At 39.3% G+C, this 17,986-nt stretch overlaps 1 protein-coding gene across 7 annotated transcripts in view; it reads left to right on the top strand.

The window, feature by feature from the left end:
• The window catches only part of L1CAM (L1 cell adhesion molecule), a 284,550-nt gene that overhangs the window by 247,575 nt on the left and 18,989 nt on the right, over positions 1–17,986 (top strand). For all 7 annotated transcript variants that reach the window (XM_073590771.1, XM_073590769.1, XM_073590772.1 and 4 more), the window contains 3 exons: positions 1,157–1,333; positions 3,565–3,684; positions 5,104–5,259. In XM_073590771.1, the coding sequence (XP_073446872.1) occupies positions 1,157–1,333; positions 3,565–3,684; positions 5,104–5,259 (453 nt within the window). The remainder of the gene's footprint in view (positions 1–1,156; positions 1,334–3,564; positions 3,685–5,103; positions 5,260–17,986) is intronic.

The following is a 17,986-nucleotide window of genomic DNA, read 5'->3' as shown; positions in this document are numbered from 1 at the left end:
ATTTGACTTTACTTATAATGATTTACACAAATGTAATATTTCATCCCATTAATTATGTTCTGCTTTTGTGATGTTGTGTCAAAACAAAGCGTCATTGTCGTCTTATTAAGTAGTGATCTTTAGTGATGGGGGAACCCGAACAGTAAAGCTTGGAGTGCGTGCTGAACACTCATTGTTCAGGCATGGACCTCGAACACAGACTTTTGCAGGAAGTCTGTGTTACTTTCTGGGTTCGGCCCCGCCAAACATCGGGTGTTTCCCATGCTGTCACCTGCATGATCGGCAGTAAAATTATTCTTGCTGTGTGTTTATTTACAATGCAACTATAGGATTAGTAATGGATAGATGTCTTATAGATGCCTCTATTACTAAGCTGTGGGCTTGATGTCACCAGACAATACAAAGGTGACAACATCTCCACAAATATGAACCCCATTTGCCAACGCTACAGTGGGAAGTGCTGGGCAAAGCGCCAGAATTGGCACATCTAATAGATGACCCCTTACCAGCCTGAGAATACCAGCCCCCAGCTGTCTGCTTTTGCTTGGCTGGTTGTCAAAAGTGGGGGGGCCATGCCATTTTTTATATTATTTAATTAAATAATAAAAAAAACAAAGTGGGGACCCCTCTATTCTTGATAAACAGCCATGCTAAAGCTGACACTTCATTTTTTTAATTTAATTATTTATAGCACATGCGCTGGCTGATGAATACTCCCATCAGTGGCTCCTGCTCTTGCTGTTATTAGCGGCAGCAGGCATGGGCTGATGGGAGTAGTACTAAAATCAGCTGACACCTCTTTGACCAGAGGTAAACTTTTTTCCAACGGTCACAGCTGCTGGCTCACGCTGTTATCTGACAGCATGGGGACCGCAGCTTTCTGACTGGCGTTAATGATCTTACTGAATATTAGAGGCAGTGTTTGACACTCTGACTTGCACATGACAGAGTGGAACACAAAGATTGTTCAAGCCCCCCATTTATCTGAATGGGGTCCAGTTTCAGGTACGATTCTGTTACCCGAATCAAACTTTTAAATCAAACTTTTTTTTAATGTTCGTCCAAACCCGTTGGACCCAAACATCCAGGGGGTCCCCTATCACTAGTGATGTTGAAATGGTATTTTGTTCCTGACCCTTCTTCCATCTTCGCACAGTGAGTAAGGATCACTCCGACTCATTCTTGCTGCAAACGATCAATGACCCTGCTCAGCAGAATTGGACTTTCCACAACATGAGCACCAAAGATACCTACAAGTTCTACGTTTACGTCAAAAACTCTGCAAGAGAAAGTCTACCTGCCGAGATAGAAGGCAGCACCATGAAGGAGCTAGGTGAGAAAGATGGATGGTGGATTAGAGTTGCATTTGATGCAACAGTAATTGTTGTAGAGTTGTTTTTTTTTTAAGCAATCTGGTTAGTCAGTTTATAGACCACTACAGAATACACAGAGACCCAGAGACTCTCACACTCTTTCACCCGTTCCATTTTCTTTCTTCTCATCCCTTCTCGTCTCCTCTTCTCTGTTCTCCTTTATTCTCCTCTCTTGCCACCTCTGCTACTTCCTTCTGTCTTCTGCTCGCCTTTCCTGCCTTCTCTCCTTAATACTCCTCTTTTCCTCTCTACTCATCCCTCTTCTGTTTTTCACTTTTCTGACCATGTACTCTTTATTTTATCTTTTCTTCATTCCTTTCATTTGATTCTCTATTGTCTTTACTTATTTTCTTATCTTTTTCTCATTTTTCCATTTCTTCTCATCTACTCTCCTTATTTCTTTATTCCTCACATCTCTCTTCTCACCAACTTTCTTCTTGCCTACCTTATTTGTGCTCCTATTGTAATCTATTATCGCTTCTCCTTTATCTCTTAACCCCCTCCCTTCCTCTCTCCCTCCCTTTCTGTATTTCTCCATCTTCCTCCCTCTGTCTCTCTTCCTCTTTCACTCCTCTCTTTCCTTCCTTCCCTCTCTCTCTCCTCTTCCTCCTAATCTCTCTCCTTTCCCTCCCTTTCTTTCTCTCTTTTCTCTTCTCCCCTTCTCTTTTCTCTATTATTCATATCTCTCTTTTGTCATGAGAAATGCTCTTCTCCTCTCCCTTATTTGTGCTTCTATTGTCCTCAATTATCTCTTCACCTCTATGTCTCTTATCTCCCTCCCTCTGTCTTTCTCTCTCTCTCTATTTTTCCCTCTCTCTCCCTTCCTCCCTCTGTCTCCCTCTAACTCCCTTTCTCTCCTCTCTTTCCTTCCTTTCCTCTCTGTCTCTCCTCTGCCTCCCAATCTCTCTCCTCTCTCTCCCTCCTTCTCTCTCTACTTTCCTCTCCCTTATTTGCTCTTCTATTGTTATCTATTATCTCTTCTCTCTTTTATTCTTTCCAGATTAGCTCTCTACTCCTCTCTACTTCTCTCTCTCTATTGTAGATATCCTTGCTCTTGCTGACAGCGGTTTAAGTAGGCACAGGCATCATGTTCTTTTGTGCAAATAGTAAGTGGTTTATTAAAAGTTCATAGCCCATCCCTATTCACAAAAAAGCAGCCTTGTCTGGGCACAAAGAGAAAAAAAAACAAACAAAATAGTCCATACATATATCACGGGCTCACCCTTTTAAATATAAGTCCTGCACTCAGATCCTCTTGCAGGCACTGAGTGATATAAACAGGGTCTTTCCTCCTCCACACACAGACCATAAATGAAGCTGCTGAGCTGCCTTAGGCTGAGTGCAGACGTACTTTTTGGCCCTGCGGATTTTTCCGCGCAGAATGGAAGAAATCCGCAGGTCAAATGACCTGCATTTTTCCTGCAGATTTCTTCCATTTTTCATGCGGTTTTCTTGCGGTTTTTGTGCGGTTTTCCATCGCGGTTTTCCCCCTGCGGATTTGGTGACAGGGGAGATGGAAAACCGCACAAAAGAAGTAACATGCTGCAGATTTTGTACCGCGGGAAAACCGTGCGGAAAAATCTGCAGCGTCTGCACAGCGTTTTTTTTTTCCATTCATTTTAAGGCTACTGTACATCACAATGTGGATATGCAACGTTTCTGCGCGGTAAAATCCGCTGCGGAACCGCTGCAGATCTGCATCGTGTGCACACAGCCTTATATAGATTGTTCCATGTTTTGAAAATGAAAGTTAGAGAACAGTCAGTCCCTCCCAACTCTATGACCATTCCTAACACCTGGATCCAAAATTCAGGCCCATTAAAAACACCTCTCAGCACTGGAGCCTGTTTCTCTGGGTCTTACATCTCTGAGGCTTGGCACCTCAGTGACACATACCTCCCATCCAGGATCTGTCCAGCTGCCACCTTACAACATACATATATATTATTTTCTCTTCTCATCTTCTCCAGTCTTTTATCATCTTTTCTCTTCTCTTCTGATCTGATATTTTTCCATCCCTTCTTTTCCTTTTTGTTGGATTTTGGAAGCCTTATAGTTATACCGGATACTGTGGTTTCTCGCAATACTTATGGCCTTGCTCAATAGAATTTCTACCAACTCCCATTACAGTGACATAGATATTACCTTTATATATCCCTCTGATTTATTATTTATTCTGTTTTGTCTTTAGAATTTCCACCAGTTCTGAATATTTCAGTTTCAAAAACGTCCAAATGTATCACCATAAAATGGAGACCACTGGATGGACAAAGAAATGTTGAACTCAAAGTACAGATGAAAAACAAGAGCAGTAAGTGATAAAAGGAGACAAATAACTTGTCTCCTCTTTTATTGTTAAGTTATTGGGTGTTATCCGCAAGGTGCTAGTGGCATATGTGGCAATGGGCTGAAAAATGGCTTTAGTCAATCAGTTTCTATTTTAGAGTCCTAAAACAGTCTCTTAAAAATAACCTAATGAAGTTAAAAGGTAACTGTACTTTAAAGTCACTTTCCAGAATAAGCTATCCTTATCCTTATTATGTGACTTGCATCCAGCATTTTCCCCAGTTTTCTCTTCTGCGGGCTATATTTCTAATTTCAATTCTCTCTGAGCTGGTGGGAGAAAATTATCTTCTATGATCTCTCCCCAACAAAGTAGAGAGAAAGAGGGATTCATGTGTTTCAATTCTTTAGGTAGCTTAACATTTAAAAAAAAAAAAAAAACAGTGTAGATGTGAATCCAGCTCTGAGGTGAGCTAAATGCCGTGTTAGAAATATTAAAGGGAATCTGTCACCCATACTTAGTGATATCACGTAAAGATATCACCCAATTGTGCGTCCCATAAGGATTCTATTAGGGCTTTTGACTCCCCGGACCCCGCACCTTTGAGGCATAAATACCTTTTTTATCTTGTTGGGGATGTATGCAAATCGCCGTGGTCCGGTCCGATGGGCGTGGCTTAGTCACCTTCTCCCCCCCTTCCTCGGCTTGCTGCATGTAATCTTCATCTGTGAATATCACAGATAATGTTGGTTTCCGCGCTTGCGCATTGTAAAGGCCTCCGGCGCCTGCGCAGTATGCTTTGCCCAACTGTGGGCGAAGCATATAATTGGTACTGCGCATGCACCAATATTTTTCAGCACGATCTATGCCCTGGAAGTGTGTTCTGCATGTGTGTCCGGGGCATAGACAGATCACACCATCACAGCCTACGCGAAACGCGCATAGGGGCTACACGTGCGGTGCACATTACAACCATGGGTAAGATTTACTAACCACGATGACCTGTGCTGTGGTCTTTTTCTATTCATATGTGTGCTACTATGCTGGATTAGATACTTCCCTTGATACGGTCACACACTAGGTGATTAATTTATCTGGATAAAACTTGAAGCACTGTCACTTTACTATATCCATTTGTTTGATTCTTGCCTGGTTGTACCGTGCTACTGCATGTGTTTTTTCTGCACCTGAATTCCTTTTCTAACGGAGCTTTGCACTATTGTGACCTTGTTCTTATTAATGTGTTTTGGTGACTCATATATATGAGGTTAATAAAAGTACTCTATTTTACTTTTTCTTTTGTGGATCTTTTTTCTCCATTCTTTTTTGTATATGGGAGGAAGAAAGTAGAATGTTCTGCTAAAATTAATTGCAAAGACTTGTGGAAAGCAGAGCTCCCGTATAAAAACTGGTCCTGGAATTAACACTTCTCTTTCCCATTTCCAGGTAGTTCTTGGCAGCAATACGATGTGAACGCTTCTGAAGCAGAATTCAAAATTGTCGAACTACAACCGGGCGAAAATTATTTTGTTCGTCTGTTGGCATTAAATCACTCTCACTATGAAGAAATTTGGGGAGTCGAAACTCACACTCTGCCATCAGGTAGGAGCAAATGCAAACTAAGTACTAATTCAATTACTTATTTACCATGATGCTCTGCCATGAAAGGCTCAATATAATAAAACTAGGAAACAGAAAAGCGCAATAGGGTCTTATCTGGCGGACAATTGAATAGATATAGCAAAGGTATACTCACCCTTTCCAGGAAAAGTATAAGCATATAAACTCGCCGTCAGCCTGCTGCACGCCCGAAGGTCCACTGTGTGACCGCCAATACGAATCCTTATGGATATAATGTTATTCTCGGGCTTACTGTGCACTGCTTGACCAGGATAAAGTCACCACAACATGAGAAATTTTAACCGTTTAATTCCCAACGCGTTTCAAAGTGTGAACCACTTCTTCCTCAGGGGATGACATAAAGTCTTTCCCTGTCGGCTTTATGTCATCCCCTGAGGAAGAAGTGGTTCACACTTTGAAACGCGTTGGGAATTAAACGGTTAAAATTTCTCATGTTGTGGTGACTTTATCCTGGTCAAGCAGCGCACAGTAAGCCCGAGAATAACATTATATCCATAAGGATATGAAAGGCTCAATAGCATCAAGAGCCAGAGAACTGGAAGGAAATGTGTCAGGATGTTTAACCCTTCCAAACCCACTGACGATCCACATGGAAATCAGTTTAGACATCAGTATGTGTAAGCCAAAACCAGGAGAGGAACAATCAGAGGAAAAGCATAATAGAAACTCGTCACCACTTCTGGATTTATCACCCACTCCTGGTTTTGGCTTCCAGATACTGAGGTAAAAAACTCACCAAATACTGAGAGTGTGAACGTGGCCTATGATAGATTTAGGGTAGGTTAAGGAGTTGGAGTTGAGGTGCTTTATGTTTTATATTTTGGAATTTATATGTCGTTTATGTTATTTTAAAGATGGAAAATCTGTATTTGGAGTTTATCAATAAAAATTATTTGATTTAAAAAAAAAGACAAAGGATAGATTATGGCAACGCAGAGGCCATAATGGAGATAGGGGGTAATGACAATGCGTGTATGAGCAAAATAACAGAGGGACATAGATAGATTGATAGATAGATAGATAGATAGATAGATAGATGATAGACATATAATAGATAGATACTGTAGATAGATAGATAACTACAGTAGATAGATAGATAGATAGATAGATAATAGATAGATAGATAGATGACAGATAGATGCTAGATACATAGATAATAGATAAATAGATAGATAATAGATAATAGACAGATAAATAATAGATAGATAATAAATAGATAGATAGATAGATAGATAATAGATTGACAGAGATGAGATAGATAGATACAGTATATAGAAAGATAGATGGAGATGGGATAGATAGATAGATAGATAATATATAGATGGATAATAGATAAATAGATAGATAATAGACAGATAAATAATAGATAGATAGATAGATAGATAGACAGATGATAGATAGATAGACAGACAGATGATAGATAGATAGACAGACAGATGATAGATAGATAGATAGATAGATAGATAGATAGATAGATAGATGATAGATAATATATAGATAATAGACAGACAGATGATAGATAGATAGATAGATAGATAGATAGATAGATAGATAGATAGATATGGAATAGATAGATAGATAAAAGATAGATAGATAATAGATAAATAATTATATAATTGACAGACAGAGACATAGACAGACAGACAGACAGATGATAGATAGACAGACAGATGATAGATAGATAGATAATATATAGATAATAGACAGACAGATGATAGATAGACAGATGATAGATAGATAGATAGATAGATAGATAGATGGATAGATAGATAATAGGTAGATAATAGACGGATCTATGATAGATGATAGATAGATGATAGACATATAATAGATAGATACTGTAGATAGATAGATAACTACAGTAGATAGATAGATAGATAGATAGATAGATAGATAATAGATAGATAGATAGATGACAGATATATGCTAGATACATAGATAATAGATAAATAGATAGATAATAGATAATAGACAGATAAATAATAGATAGATAATAGATAGATAGATAGATAATAGATTGATAGAGATGAGATAGATAGATAGATAGATAGATATATAGAAAGATATATGGAGATGGGATAGATAGATAGATAGATAATATATAGATGGATAATAGACAGATAGATAATAGACAGATAAATAATAGATAGATAGATAGATAGATAATAGATAGATGGATGATAGAGAGATAATAGATTGATAGATAGATAATAGATAATTGATAGATATATAGATAGATAGATAGATAGATAGATAGATAGATAATAGATAGATAGATAATAGATGGATGATAGATGATAGAGAGATAGATTGATAGATAATAGATAGATATCTAGATAATAGATTAATAAATAGATAATACATAATAGACAGATAACTAATAGATAGATAATAAATAGATAGATAGATAATAGATTGATAGAGATGAGATAGATAGATACTGTATATAGAAAGATAGATGGAGATGGGATAGATAGATAAATAGATAGATAGATAATAGATAATAGACAGATAAATGATAGATAGATAGATAATATATAGATGAATAATAGATAAATAAATAAATAGATAGATAATAGACAGATAAATAATAGATAGATAATAAATAGATAGATAGATAATAGACAGATAAATAATAGATAGATAATAAATAGATAGATAATAGATAGATAGATAGATAGATAGATAATATAGATAATAGATAGATAATAGACAGATAAATAATAGATAGATAATAAATAGATAGATAGATAATAGATAAATAAATAGATAGATAGATAATAGATAATAGATAGATAATAAATAGATAGATATGGGATAGATAATAGATAGATAGATAGATGGATGATAGATGATAGAGAGATAATAGATTGATAGATAGATGATAGATAAATAGATAGATAATATATAATAGATAGATAATAGATAGATGATAGATAGAGAGAGAGAAATAGATAGATAGATGATAGATAAATAGATAGATAGATAGATAGATATGAGATAATAGATGGAGAGAGAGAGATAGATATAAAAAAAAAATCCAAAAAGCAGGAACAGCACACTGTTCTTTCAGGGTTACATGAGAGCTGTTAATTTAGCCCATAAGTGTGACGTTTCGGTTCACGTGGCGAACCTTTTTTAAGAAGTGAGTATGTTAGAAGTGCCAGGTATTTATAGGTTGTGCAAAAATTACAATTATTAACATGATTATAGTGAAAAAGACATGATCCCTCTGACATAGAGGATATGCATAAAGTGCTGAGTGCTATTCAAATTCACATGATTTTAATAAAGTGCTGTACAATTCCATCACTATGCTGATATTGCATACAGTGCACAATATAGTGTTAATTGATAAGCAATGTCCAGGTGCATAAAATTAACAAGATTAATTAGCCCCATGGCTTACCCCATAAGGCACATGAATAAAGTATGCTGGCTGGCGTCCTGCAGCATCAGAACGCCCATGACAGGAAGAACAACATTGAGAGACGAGCGCTTCATAGCGCATGCGCTGTGAAGATCCAGATTTCCTGGACGTCATCTTCATTAAGGGCGAGAGAATCCAGGAAAAAACAGATCGAGCCTGCGCAATGGCAGAGCGCAGGAGGACGCCGTCTTCACAATAGACAGGAGCATCATAATGCAAGCATGTGGGATACAAACAATACTATAGAATAACAGATCATTATTCCCATAAAAATAGTATCATAAATCCTATTACAACATTAACCCTTTGTGAAAGGTGGATGTATGCAGGTATAAACGGGTACACCCAAAATGGTAAGAACACCCCCCATTCGCTGGGGTTGGTAACTCGCCATAAGGGATTGAAGGAGATAATGAACTTCGTCAGAAGCCCATATCTCAACCTCAAAAAACTCCTATTGGATGTAGTGCTTCCCTTTTTTCATATATATATATATATATATATATATATATATACTGTATATATATATATAAACCAAGCGATACAAATCCAACCATTAAAGTGAAATTTTTTTTTGAAAAAAAGGATAATAATTTCAAATGCAAAATCCTCCATTAATAAGCCAGAAAAATTATGCCATCATCTCTCAGTGTCATAAATGGGGCAAGCCATGGGACAAAATTCCAATCTGTAAAAGATAAAAAGAGGACGTCAGTTGAACAAATCAGAACAGAGGATCCATATACCAACAAGAAAAACAACACATTATGAAACTACTTGTAATTTAAAATCTACATTCAAGCCATAAGGTTTCAACATATTCAATTTGCGTATCCATAATAATTACCTTATTTTTAAGAGCTTGGTACGATCACCCCCTCTCCTCAAGGGGGGAACATGGTCTATAATACGAAATTTTAAATGTTTCTCTGTATGGCCTTTTTCTGCAAAGTGTTTTGGAAAGGGTAAATCTAATTTCTTTTTTCTGATTGTATATCTATGATGGTTCACCCGGGTTTAAGGCTATGTGCACACGTCCAGAATTCCCGCGGAAATTTCCACGGCAATTCCGCAACTCCCTGCTGTGGGAAATACGTGAGAAATCCGCATGCGTAATTCCCGCATATTTCCCGCGAAAAACTAGCGTTTTCCAAGCGATCTGTAGCTGGCAAATTGGACAACAACTTTTGGGGTCCAATTTCTCCTTTTACCCTTGGGAAACATAAAAATTGGGGACTAAAAGATCATTTTTGTGGGCAAAAAATAGGATTTTTTATTTTCACGCCCGGGCATTATAAACTTTAGTGAAACACTTGGGGGTTCAAAGTTCTCAGCACACATCTAGATAAGTTCCTTAGGGAGTCTAGTTTCCAAAATGGGGTCACTTGTGGGGTTTTCTACTGTTTAGGCACATAAGGGGCTCTGCAAACAGAACATGACTCCCCCAGAACATTCCATCAATATCTGCATTCCAAAACGTCACTACTTCCCTTCCGAGCCACGACGTCTGCCCAAACAATAGTTTCTTTCCCACATATGGGGTACCAGCGTACTCAGAACAAATTGGACAACAACTTTTGGGGTTCAATTTCTCCTGTTATCCTTGGGAAAATAAAAAATTGGGGGCTAAAAATAATTTTTGTGGAAAAAAAACATATTTTTTTTACGCCCTGGCATTATAAACTTAAGTGAAGCACTTGTGGGTTCAAAGTACTCACCACATATCTAGATCAGCTCTTTAGGGGGTCTAGTTTCCAAAATGGGGTCACTTGTGGGGGGTTTCCACTGTTTAGGCACATCAGGGGCTCATCAAATGTGACATGGCGTCCAATCTCAATTCCAGCCAATTTTAGGTTGAAAAAGTCAAACGGCGCTCTTTCCCTTCCAAGCCCAAACAGTGGTTCTTCCCCACATATGGGGTATCAGCGTACTCGGGACAAATTGGAGAACATCTTTTGGGGTCCAATTTCACCTGTTACCCTTGGGAAAATAAAAAATTGGGGACTAAAAGATCATTTTTGTGGAAAAAATATGATTTGTTATTTTCACGCCCAAGTGTTATAAACTTCTGTGAAGCCCTTGGGGGTTCAAACTGCTCATCACACATCTAGATAAGTTCCTTAGGGGGTCTAGTTTCCAAAATGGAGTCACTTGTGGGGGTTTCCACTGTTTAGGCACATCAGGGGCTCTCCAAATGGAACAAGGCGTCCGATCTCAATTCCAGCCAATTTTAGGTTGAAAAAGTCAAATGGCACTCCTTCCCTTCTGAGAGCCCTGCCATGTGCCCAAACAGTGGTTCCCCTCCACATATGGGGTATCAGCGTACTCAGGACAAATTGGAGAACAACTTTTGGGGTCCAGTTTCTCCTGTTCTGTTACCCTTGGGAAATTAAAAAAAAATTGTTGCTAAAAGATCATTTTTGTGACTAAAAAGTTAAATGTTCATTTTTTTCCTTTCACGTTGCTTCTGCTCCTGTGAAACACCTGAAGGGTTAATAATCTTATTGAATGTAGTGTTGAGTAGCTTGAGGGGTGCAGTTTGTAGAATGGTGTCACTGTTGGGTATTTTCTGCCATATAGATCCCTCAAAGTGACTTTAAATGGGAGGTGGTCCCTAAAAAAATGGTTTTGTAAATTTTGTTGTAAAAATGAGAAGTCACTGGTCAACTTTTAACACTTATAACTCCCTAACAAAAATTAATTTTGGTTCCAAAATTGTGCTGATGTAAAGTAGACATGTGGGAAATGTTATTTAGTAACTATTTTGTGTCACATATTTCTCTGTTTTAAGGGCATAAAAATTCAAAATTTGAAAATCGCAAAGTTTCAACATTTTTGCCATATTTCAATTTTTTCATATATAAACGCAAGTTATAGCGAATAAATTTTACCCCTATCATGAAGTACAATATGTCACAAGAAAACATTCTCAGAATCGCCAAGATCCGTTGAAGCGTTCCAGAGTTATTACCTCATAAAGGGACAGTGGTCAGAATTGTAAAAATTGATCATTAACGTGCAAACCACCCTTGGGGGTAAACGGGTTAAGAGTAAGTTAATTTTAACATTGAGAGATAGAATATCAAAACTAAAATCCAGAAAATCACATTGTATAAATTATATAAATTTATTTGCATTTTGCAGTTAGAAATAATTATTTGATCCCCTACCAACCATTAAGAGTTCTGGCTCCTACAGACCAGTTAGATGCTCCTAATCAACTCGTTATGTAGGATTGGCCAGGACAGCAGTCGTGGCCAAGGACACCACAGAAAAAATGTCAGCTTCTGCCAGCATGCCAGTTTGGGGTTCTGGTTCACCGTCCGGGATTCCACAGTGGTGTTGCACAGCTCCTTTACACTCAGTTTTGGTGCATAGAGTGGAAAGAACGGACACAGAAACCGGTTCTGATGCCAAACAAACAACTTTACTTTTATTTTCAACGGTCCCAGGCACATCAGTAACATTACAGTCCACACAGCATTCCTTCTGCATTTTCCCTTTCCTTAATTCTTTGTCCTCACGCACATCCACGGGGTAGTAGCGCCCTAGGCGGTACCGCAGCTTCACTTCTGTAGGACCTCAAGACATAGTGGATCCCGCTCATCGGTTTCGCCCCGGACTTACGGGCTTCAGCCCTAGTTAAGATCTGTCACATTGCGAATACTCTGCGCCCTGCACGACTCTTGGACCACGTAATTCTCTCCTCCACCCACTGCTGTAGTAAACCGTAACTCCTGGGGTGCTCTGGTCTCATCCAGCACCCATCTGACTGTGCCCGTGCTCTTTTTCTTCTTTAAGAATGTTACGTCGCTGCTATGTCGTCCTGGGCCTAGAGCCCTTGTTGACACTTCGGGCGTGCTCACACTTCTAACCTGTTCCTATATCCTACACTCACTTATCCCATAGCAGCTCCCCCTACGATTAACCCTCTACAAACATCCTATCAGCTATACCTATAATGCCGACTAGTACGCCCCCATCTAGTGGCCCACAACAGAACTACACTTACCCGATATATAAGAACTATCTACTAAAGTGCCCTCCTGTAACGTCCCCAAAAAGATGCACTGACTTACTCTAAGCTGTACATAAATATTAATATACATCACATAACATTATATACCGTATAATATCAAGAAATGCAGTCTCCAAAGCATGGTAACATATATATAAATTTCACAGTACCAGTCAGACAAACAATGGTAATACACTATAAGTGTAGCAGTACCATAGAATAATTACATCTGTACATTATTTCAACATATTTACATTAGGACTTCTTAAAGGGGGGTGACATTAAAGGGCATCTTCCTCCAATCCCCTTCAGTTACCTGCATTAAAGACAGCTGTCTTACATAGTCACCTTTATAAAAGACCCCTGCCCACAGACTCAATTAATCAGTCAGACTCTAACCTCTATAACATGGGCAAGACCAAAGAGCTTCATCAGGATGTCAGGCACAAGATCATAGACCTGCAGGAAGCTGTAATGGGCTACAAAACCATATGTAAGACACTGGGTGAGAAGGAGACAACTGTTGGCGCAATAGTAAGAAAATGAAAGAAAAACAAAATGTGGCTCAAATGGGGCACCATGCAAAATCTCACCTCTTGGGGTATCCTTGATCATGAGGAAGGTGAGCGATCAGCCTAAAATTACATGGGAGGAACTTGTTAATGATCTCAAAACAGCTGGGACCACAGTCACCAAGAAAACTATTAGTAACTAGTGTTGAGCATTCCGATACCGCAAGTATCGGGTATCGGCCGATACTTGCTGTATCGGAATTCCGATACCGACTTCCGATATTTTTTCAATATCGGAATTCGGCATCGGAATCGGAAGTTCAGTTGATTGACGGCCTGACGTCATCATGATGCGCGGTGTGTGCGCATCATGATGCGCCGTCATTTCGGGCCTTCCGGGGGTCTCTGCCGGCCTGCCGGGGGGCTGGGCCGGCCTGCCGGGGGGCTGTGTGGACTGCCCGGGGTCTGTACCAGCCTGCCGGGGGGCTGTGCCGGCCTGCCGGTGGTCTGTGCACCCTGTGGGGGTCTGTACCGGCCTGCCGGGGGGCTGTGCCGGCCTGCCGGGGGGCTGTGCTGATGTCCGGGGGTCTGTGCAAGCATCGTCCGATGGGACTACAAGTCCCATCGGGCGATGCCTGCTACCATGACAGTGATTGACACATTAGCCAATGATGGGACAGTAGTAGTCCCATCATCCGGCTAATGTGTTAAATGTTAAAAAAAAAAAAAAAAAATACTACATACATACTACATGCATGCTACATACATACTACATGCTACATACATACTACATACATGCTACATACATACTACATACATGCTACATACATACTACATGCATGCTACATACATACTACATGCTACATACATACTACATGCATGCTACATACATACTACATATATACTACATACATGCTACATACATACTGCATGCTACATACATACTACATACATACTACATACATACTACATGCATGCTACATACATACTACATACATACTACATGCATGCTACATACATACTACATGCTACATACATACTACATACATGCTACATACATACTACATACATGCTACATACATACTACATGCATGCTACATACATACTACATGCTACATACATACTACATGCATGCTACATACATACTACATATATACTACATACATACTACATACATGCTACATACATACTGCATGCTACATACATACTACATACATACTACATGCATGCTACATACATACTAAATATATACTACATGCATGCTACATACATACTACATGCTACATACATACTACATATATACTACATACATACTACATACATGCTACATACATACTGCATGCTACATACATACTACATACATACTACATGCTACATACATACTACATATATACTACATGCATGCTACATACATACTACATGCTACATACATACCACATACATACTACATACATACTACATACATACTACATGCTACATACATACTACATATATACTACATGCATGCTACATACATACTACATGCTACATACATACCACATACATACTACATACATGCTACATATATACTACATGCATGCTACATACATACTACATATATACTACATGCATGCTACATACATACTACATGCTACATGCATGCTACATACATACTACATACATACTACATGCTACATACATACCACATATATACTACATACATACAATACATTCATACAATACATACATAGACATACAGTACATATAACATAGAGTAACATACTTACCAATACTTGTCACATTGTTCCCCGAAGCCATTGTCTTTTCCGGAATAAATATTAACATAACAAACCACAAAAATACTCACCCACGATCCGAAGCAGTCCACGAGTGTGTCCCACGACGATCTTGGGTAGAGAACTGCAGCATCAGATGATGCTGCCGTTCTCTACGGGCTGCAGGAATCCAATGACGGAAGGTAGGTATCCTTCCGCACTGTATTCCTCCGCCACTTAAAAAAAAAAAAAGTCCCTAGTCTCACTTTATGCCATTGCTGTGTGGGAAATTCCCACACAGCAATGGCATAAAGTGAGACTAGGGACTTTTTTTTTTTTTTAAGTGGCGGAGGAATACAGTGCGGAAGGATACCTACCTTCCGTCATTGGATTCCTGCAGCCCGTAGAGAACGGCAGCAACAGCTGATGCTGCAGTTCTCTACCCAAGATCGTCGTGGGACACACTCGTGGACTGCTTCGGATCGTGGGTGAGTATTTTTGTGGTTTGTTATGTTAATATTTATTCCGGAAAAGACAATGGCTTCGGGGAACAATGTGACAAGTATTGGTAAGTATGTTACTCTATGTTATATGTACTGTATGTCTATGTATGTATTGTATGAATGTATTGTATGTATGTAGTATATATGTGGTATGTATGTAGCATGTAGTATGTATGTAGTATGTATGTAGCATGCATGTAGCATGTAGTATGTATCTAGCATGCATGTAGTATATATGTAGTATGTATGTAGCATGCATGTAGTATATATGTAGTATGTATGTGGTATGTATGTAGCATGTAGTATGTATGTAGCATGCATGTAGTATATATGTAGTATGTATGTAGCATGTAGTATGTAGCATGCATGTAGTATATATGTAGTATGTATGTAGCATGTAGTATGTATGTAGCATGCATGTAGTATATATGTAGTATGTATGTAGCATGTAGTATGTATGTAGCATGCATGTAGTATGTATGTAGCATGCATGTAGTATGTATATGGTATGTATGTAGCATGTAGTATGTATGTAGCATGTAGCATGCATGTAGTATGTATGTAGTATATATGTGGTATGTATGTAGCATGCAGTATGTATGTAGCATGCATGTAGTATATATGTAGTATGTATGTTGCATGTAGTATTTATGTAGTATGAATGTAGCATGTATGTAGTATGTAGTATGAATGTAGCATGTATGTAGTATGCATGTTGTATGTATGTAGCATGTAATTTTTTTTTTTTTTTTTTTTTTTTACATTTAACACATTAGCCGGATGATGGGACTACTACTGTCCCATCATTGGCTAATGTGTCAATCACTGTCATGGTAGCAGGCATCGCCCGATGGGACTTGTAGTCCCATCGGACGATGCCTGCACAGACCCCCGGAGCCTGCACAGCCCCCCGGCAGGCCGGCACAGCCCCCCGGCAGGCCGGCACAGCCCCCCGGAGCCTGCACAGCCCCCCGGCAGGCCGGCACAGCCCCCCGGCAGGCCGGCACAGCCCCCCGGAGCCTGCACAGACCACCGGCAGGCCGGCACAGACCACCGGAGCCTGCACAGACCCCCTGGCAGGCCGGCACAGCCCCCCGAAAGGCCCGTACAGACCCCAGAGAGGCTGTACAAGGGCAGGAAAGGGTTTTTCTTATTCCGATACCGGAAGTCCCATAGACTTGAATGGGACTTCCGGTATCGGAATCGGCGATACCGATACTTTTTTTAAAGATCGGCCGATACCATCCAATACGATACTTTGAAGTATCGGACGGTATCGCTCAACTCTATTAGTAACACATTACGCCGTAAAGGTTTAAAATCCTGCAGTGCCCGCAAGATTTCCCTGCTCGAGAAGGCACATGTGCAGGCCCATCTGAAGTTTGCCAATGAACATCTGGATGATTCTGTGAGTGATTGGGAGAAGGTGCTGTGGTCAGATGAGATAAAAATTGAGGTCTTTGGAATTCACTCAGCCATGTTTGGAGGAAGAGAAATGCTGTCTATGACCCAAAGAACACTGTCCCCACTGTCAAGCATGGTGGTGGAAACATTATGTTTTGGAGGTGTTTCTCTGCTAAGGGCACAACACTACTTCACCGCATCAATGGGAGATTGCATGGAGCCATGAACCGTAAAATCCTGAGTGACAACTTCCTTCCCTCCACCAGGACATTAAAAATGGGTCTTGGCTGGCTCTTCCAGCAAGACAATGACCCAAATCATACAGCCAAGGCAACAAAGGAGTGGCTCAAAAAGAAGCACATTAAGGTCATGGAGTGGCCTATCCAGTCTCCAGACCTTAATACCATAGAAAACTTAGGAGGGAGTTGAAGCTTCGAGTTGCTAAGCGACAGCCTCAAAATCTTAATGATTTAGAGATGATCTGGAAAGAGGACTGGACCAAAATTGCTCCTGACATGGGCGCAAACCTCATCATCAACTACAAAAAACATCTGACTGCTGTGCTTGCCAACAAGGGTTTTGCCACCAAGTATTAAGTCTTGTTTGTCAGAAAGATCAAATACTTATTTCTCACTGCAAAATGCAGATAAATTTATAGAATTTATACAACGTGATTTTCTGGATTTTATTTTTGATATTCTATCTCTCACTGTTAAAATTAACCTACTCTTAAAATTATAGACTCTTCATGTCTTTGTCAGTGGGCAAACTTACAAAATCAGCAAGGGATCAAATACTTATTTCCTTCACTGTATCTATCTATCATCTATCTTACACAGTTGCATGAAAAAGTGTTTGCCCCCTTCCTGATTTCCTATTCATTTGCATGTTTGTAAAAAACTTAAATGTTTCAGATCGCCAAACAAATGTAAATATTAGATGAAGATAACACAAATAAAAATGAAATGCAGTTTTTGAATGAAGGTCTTTATTATTAAGGGAAAAAGAAATCCAAACCTACAGGGCCCTGTGTGAAAAAGTGATTGCCCCCCCAAAACATAAATTAC

This window comes from Dendrobates tinctorius, unplaced genomic scaffold, assembly GCF_039654945.1.
Source record: "Dendrobates tinctorius isolate UK_male_01 unplaced genomic scaffold, ASM3965494v1 ptg000120l, whole genome shotgun sequence".
NCBI classification, from domain to species: domain Eukaryota; kingdom Metazoa; phylum Chordata; class Amphibia; order Anura; family Dendrobatidae; genus Dendrobates; species Dendrobates tinctorius.
Note: the sequence above shows the minus strand (reverse complement) of the source record. Positions and strands in the feature narration are given on the sequence as shown.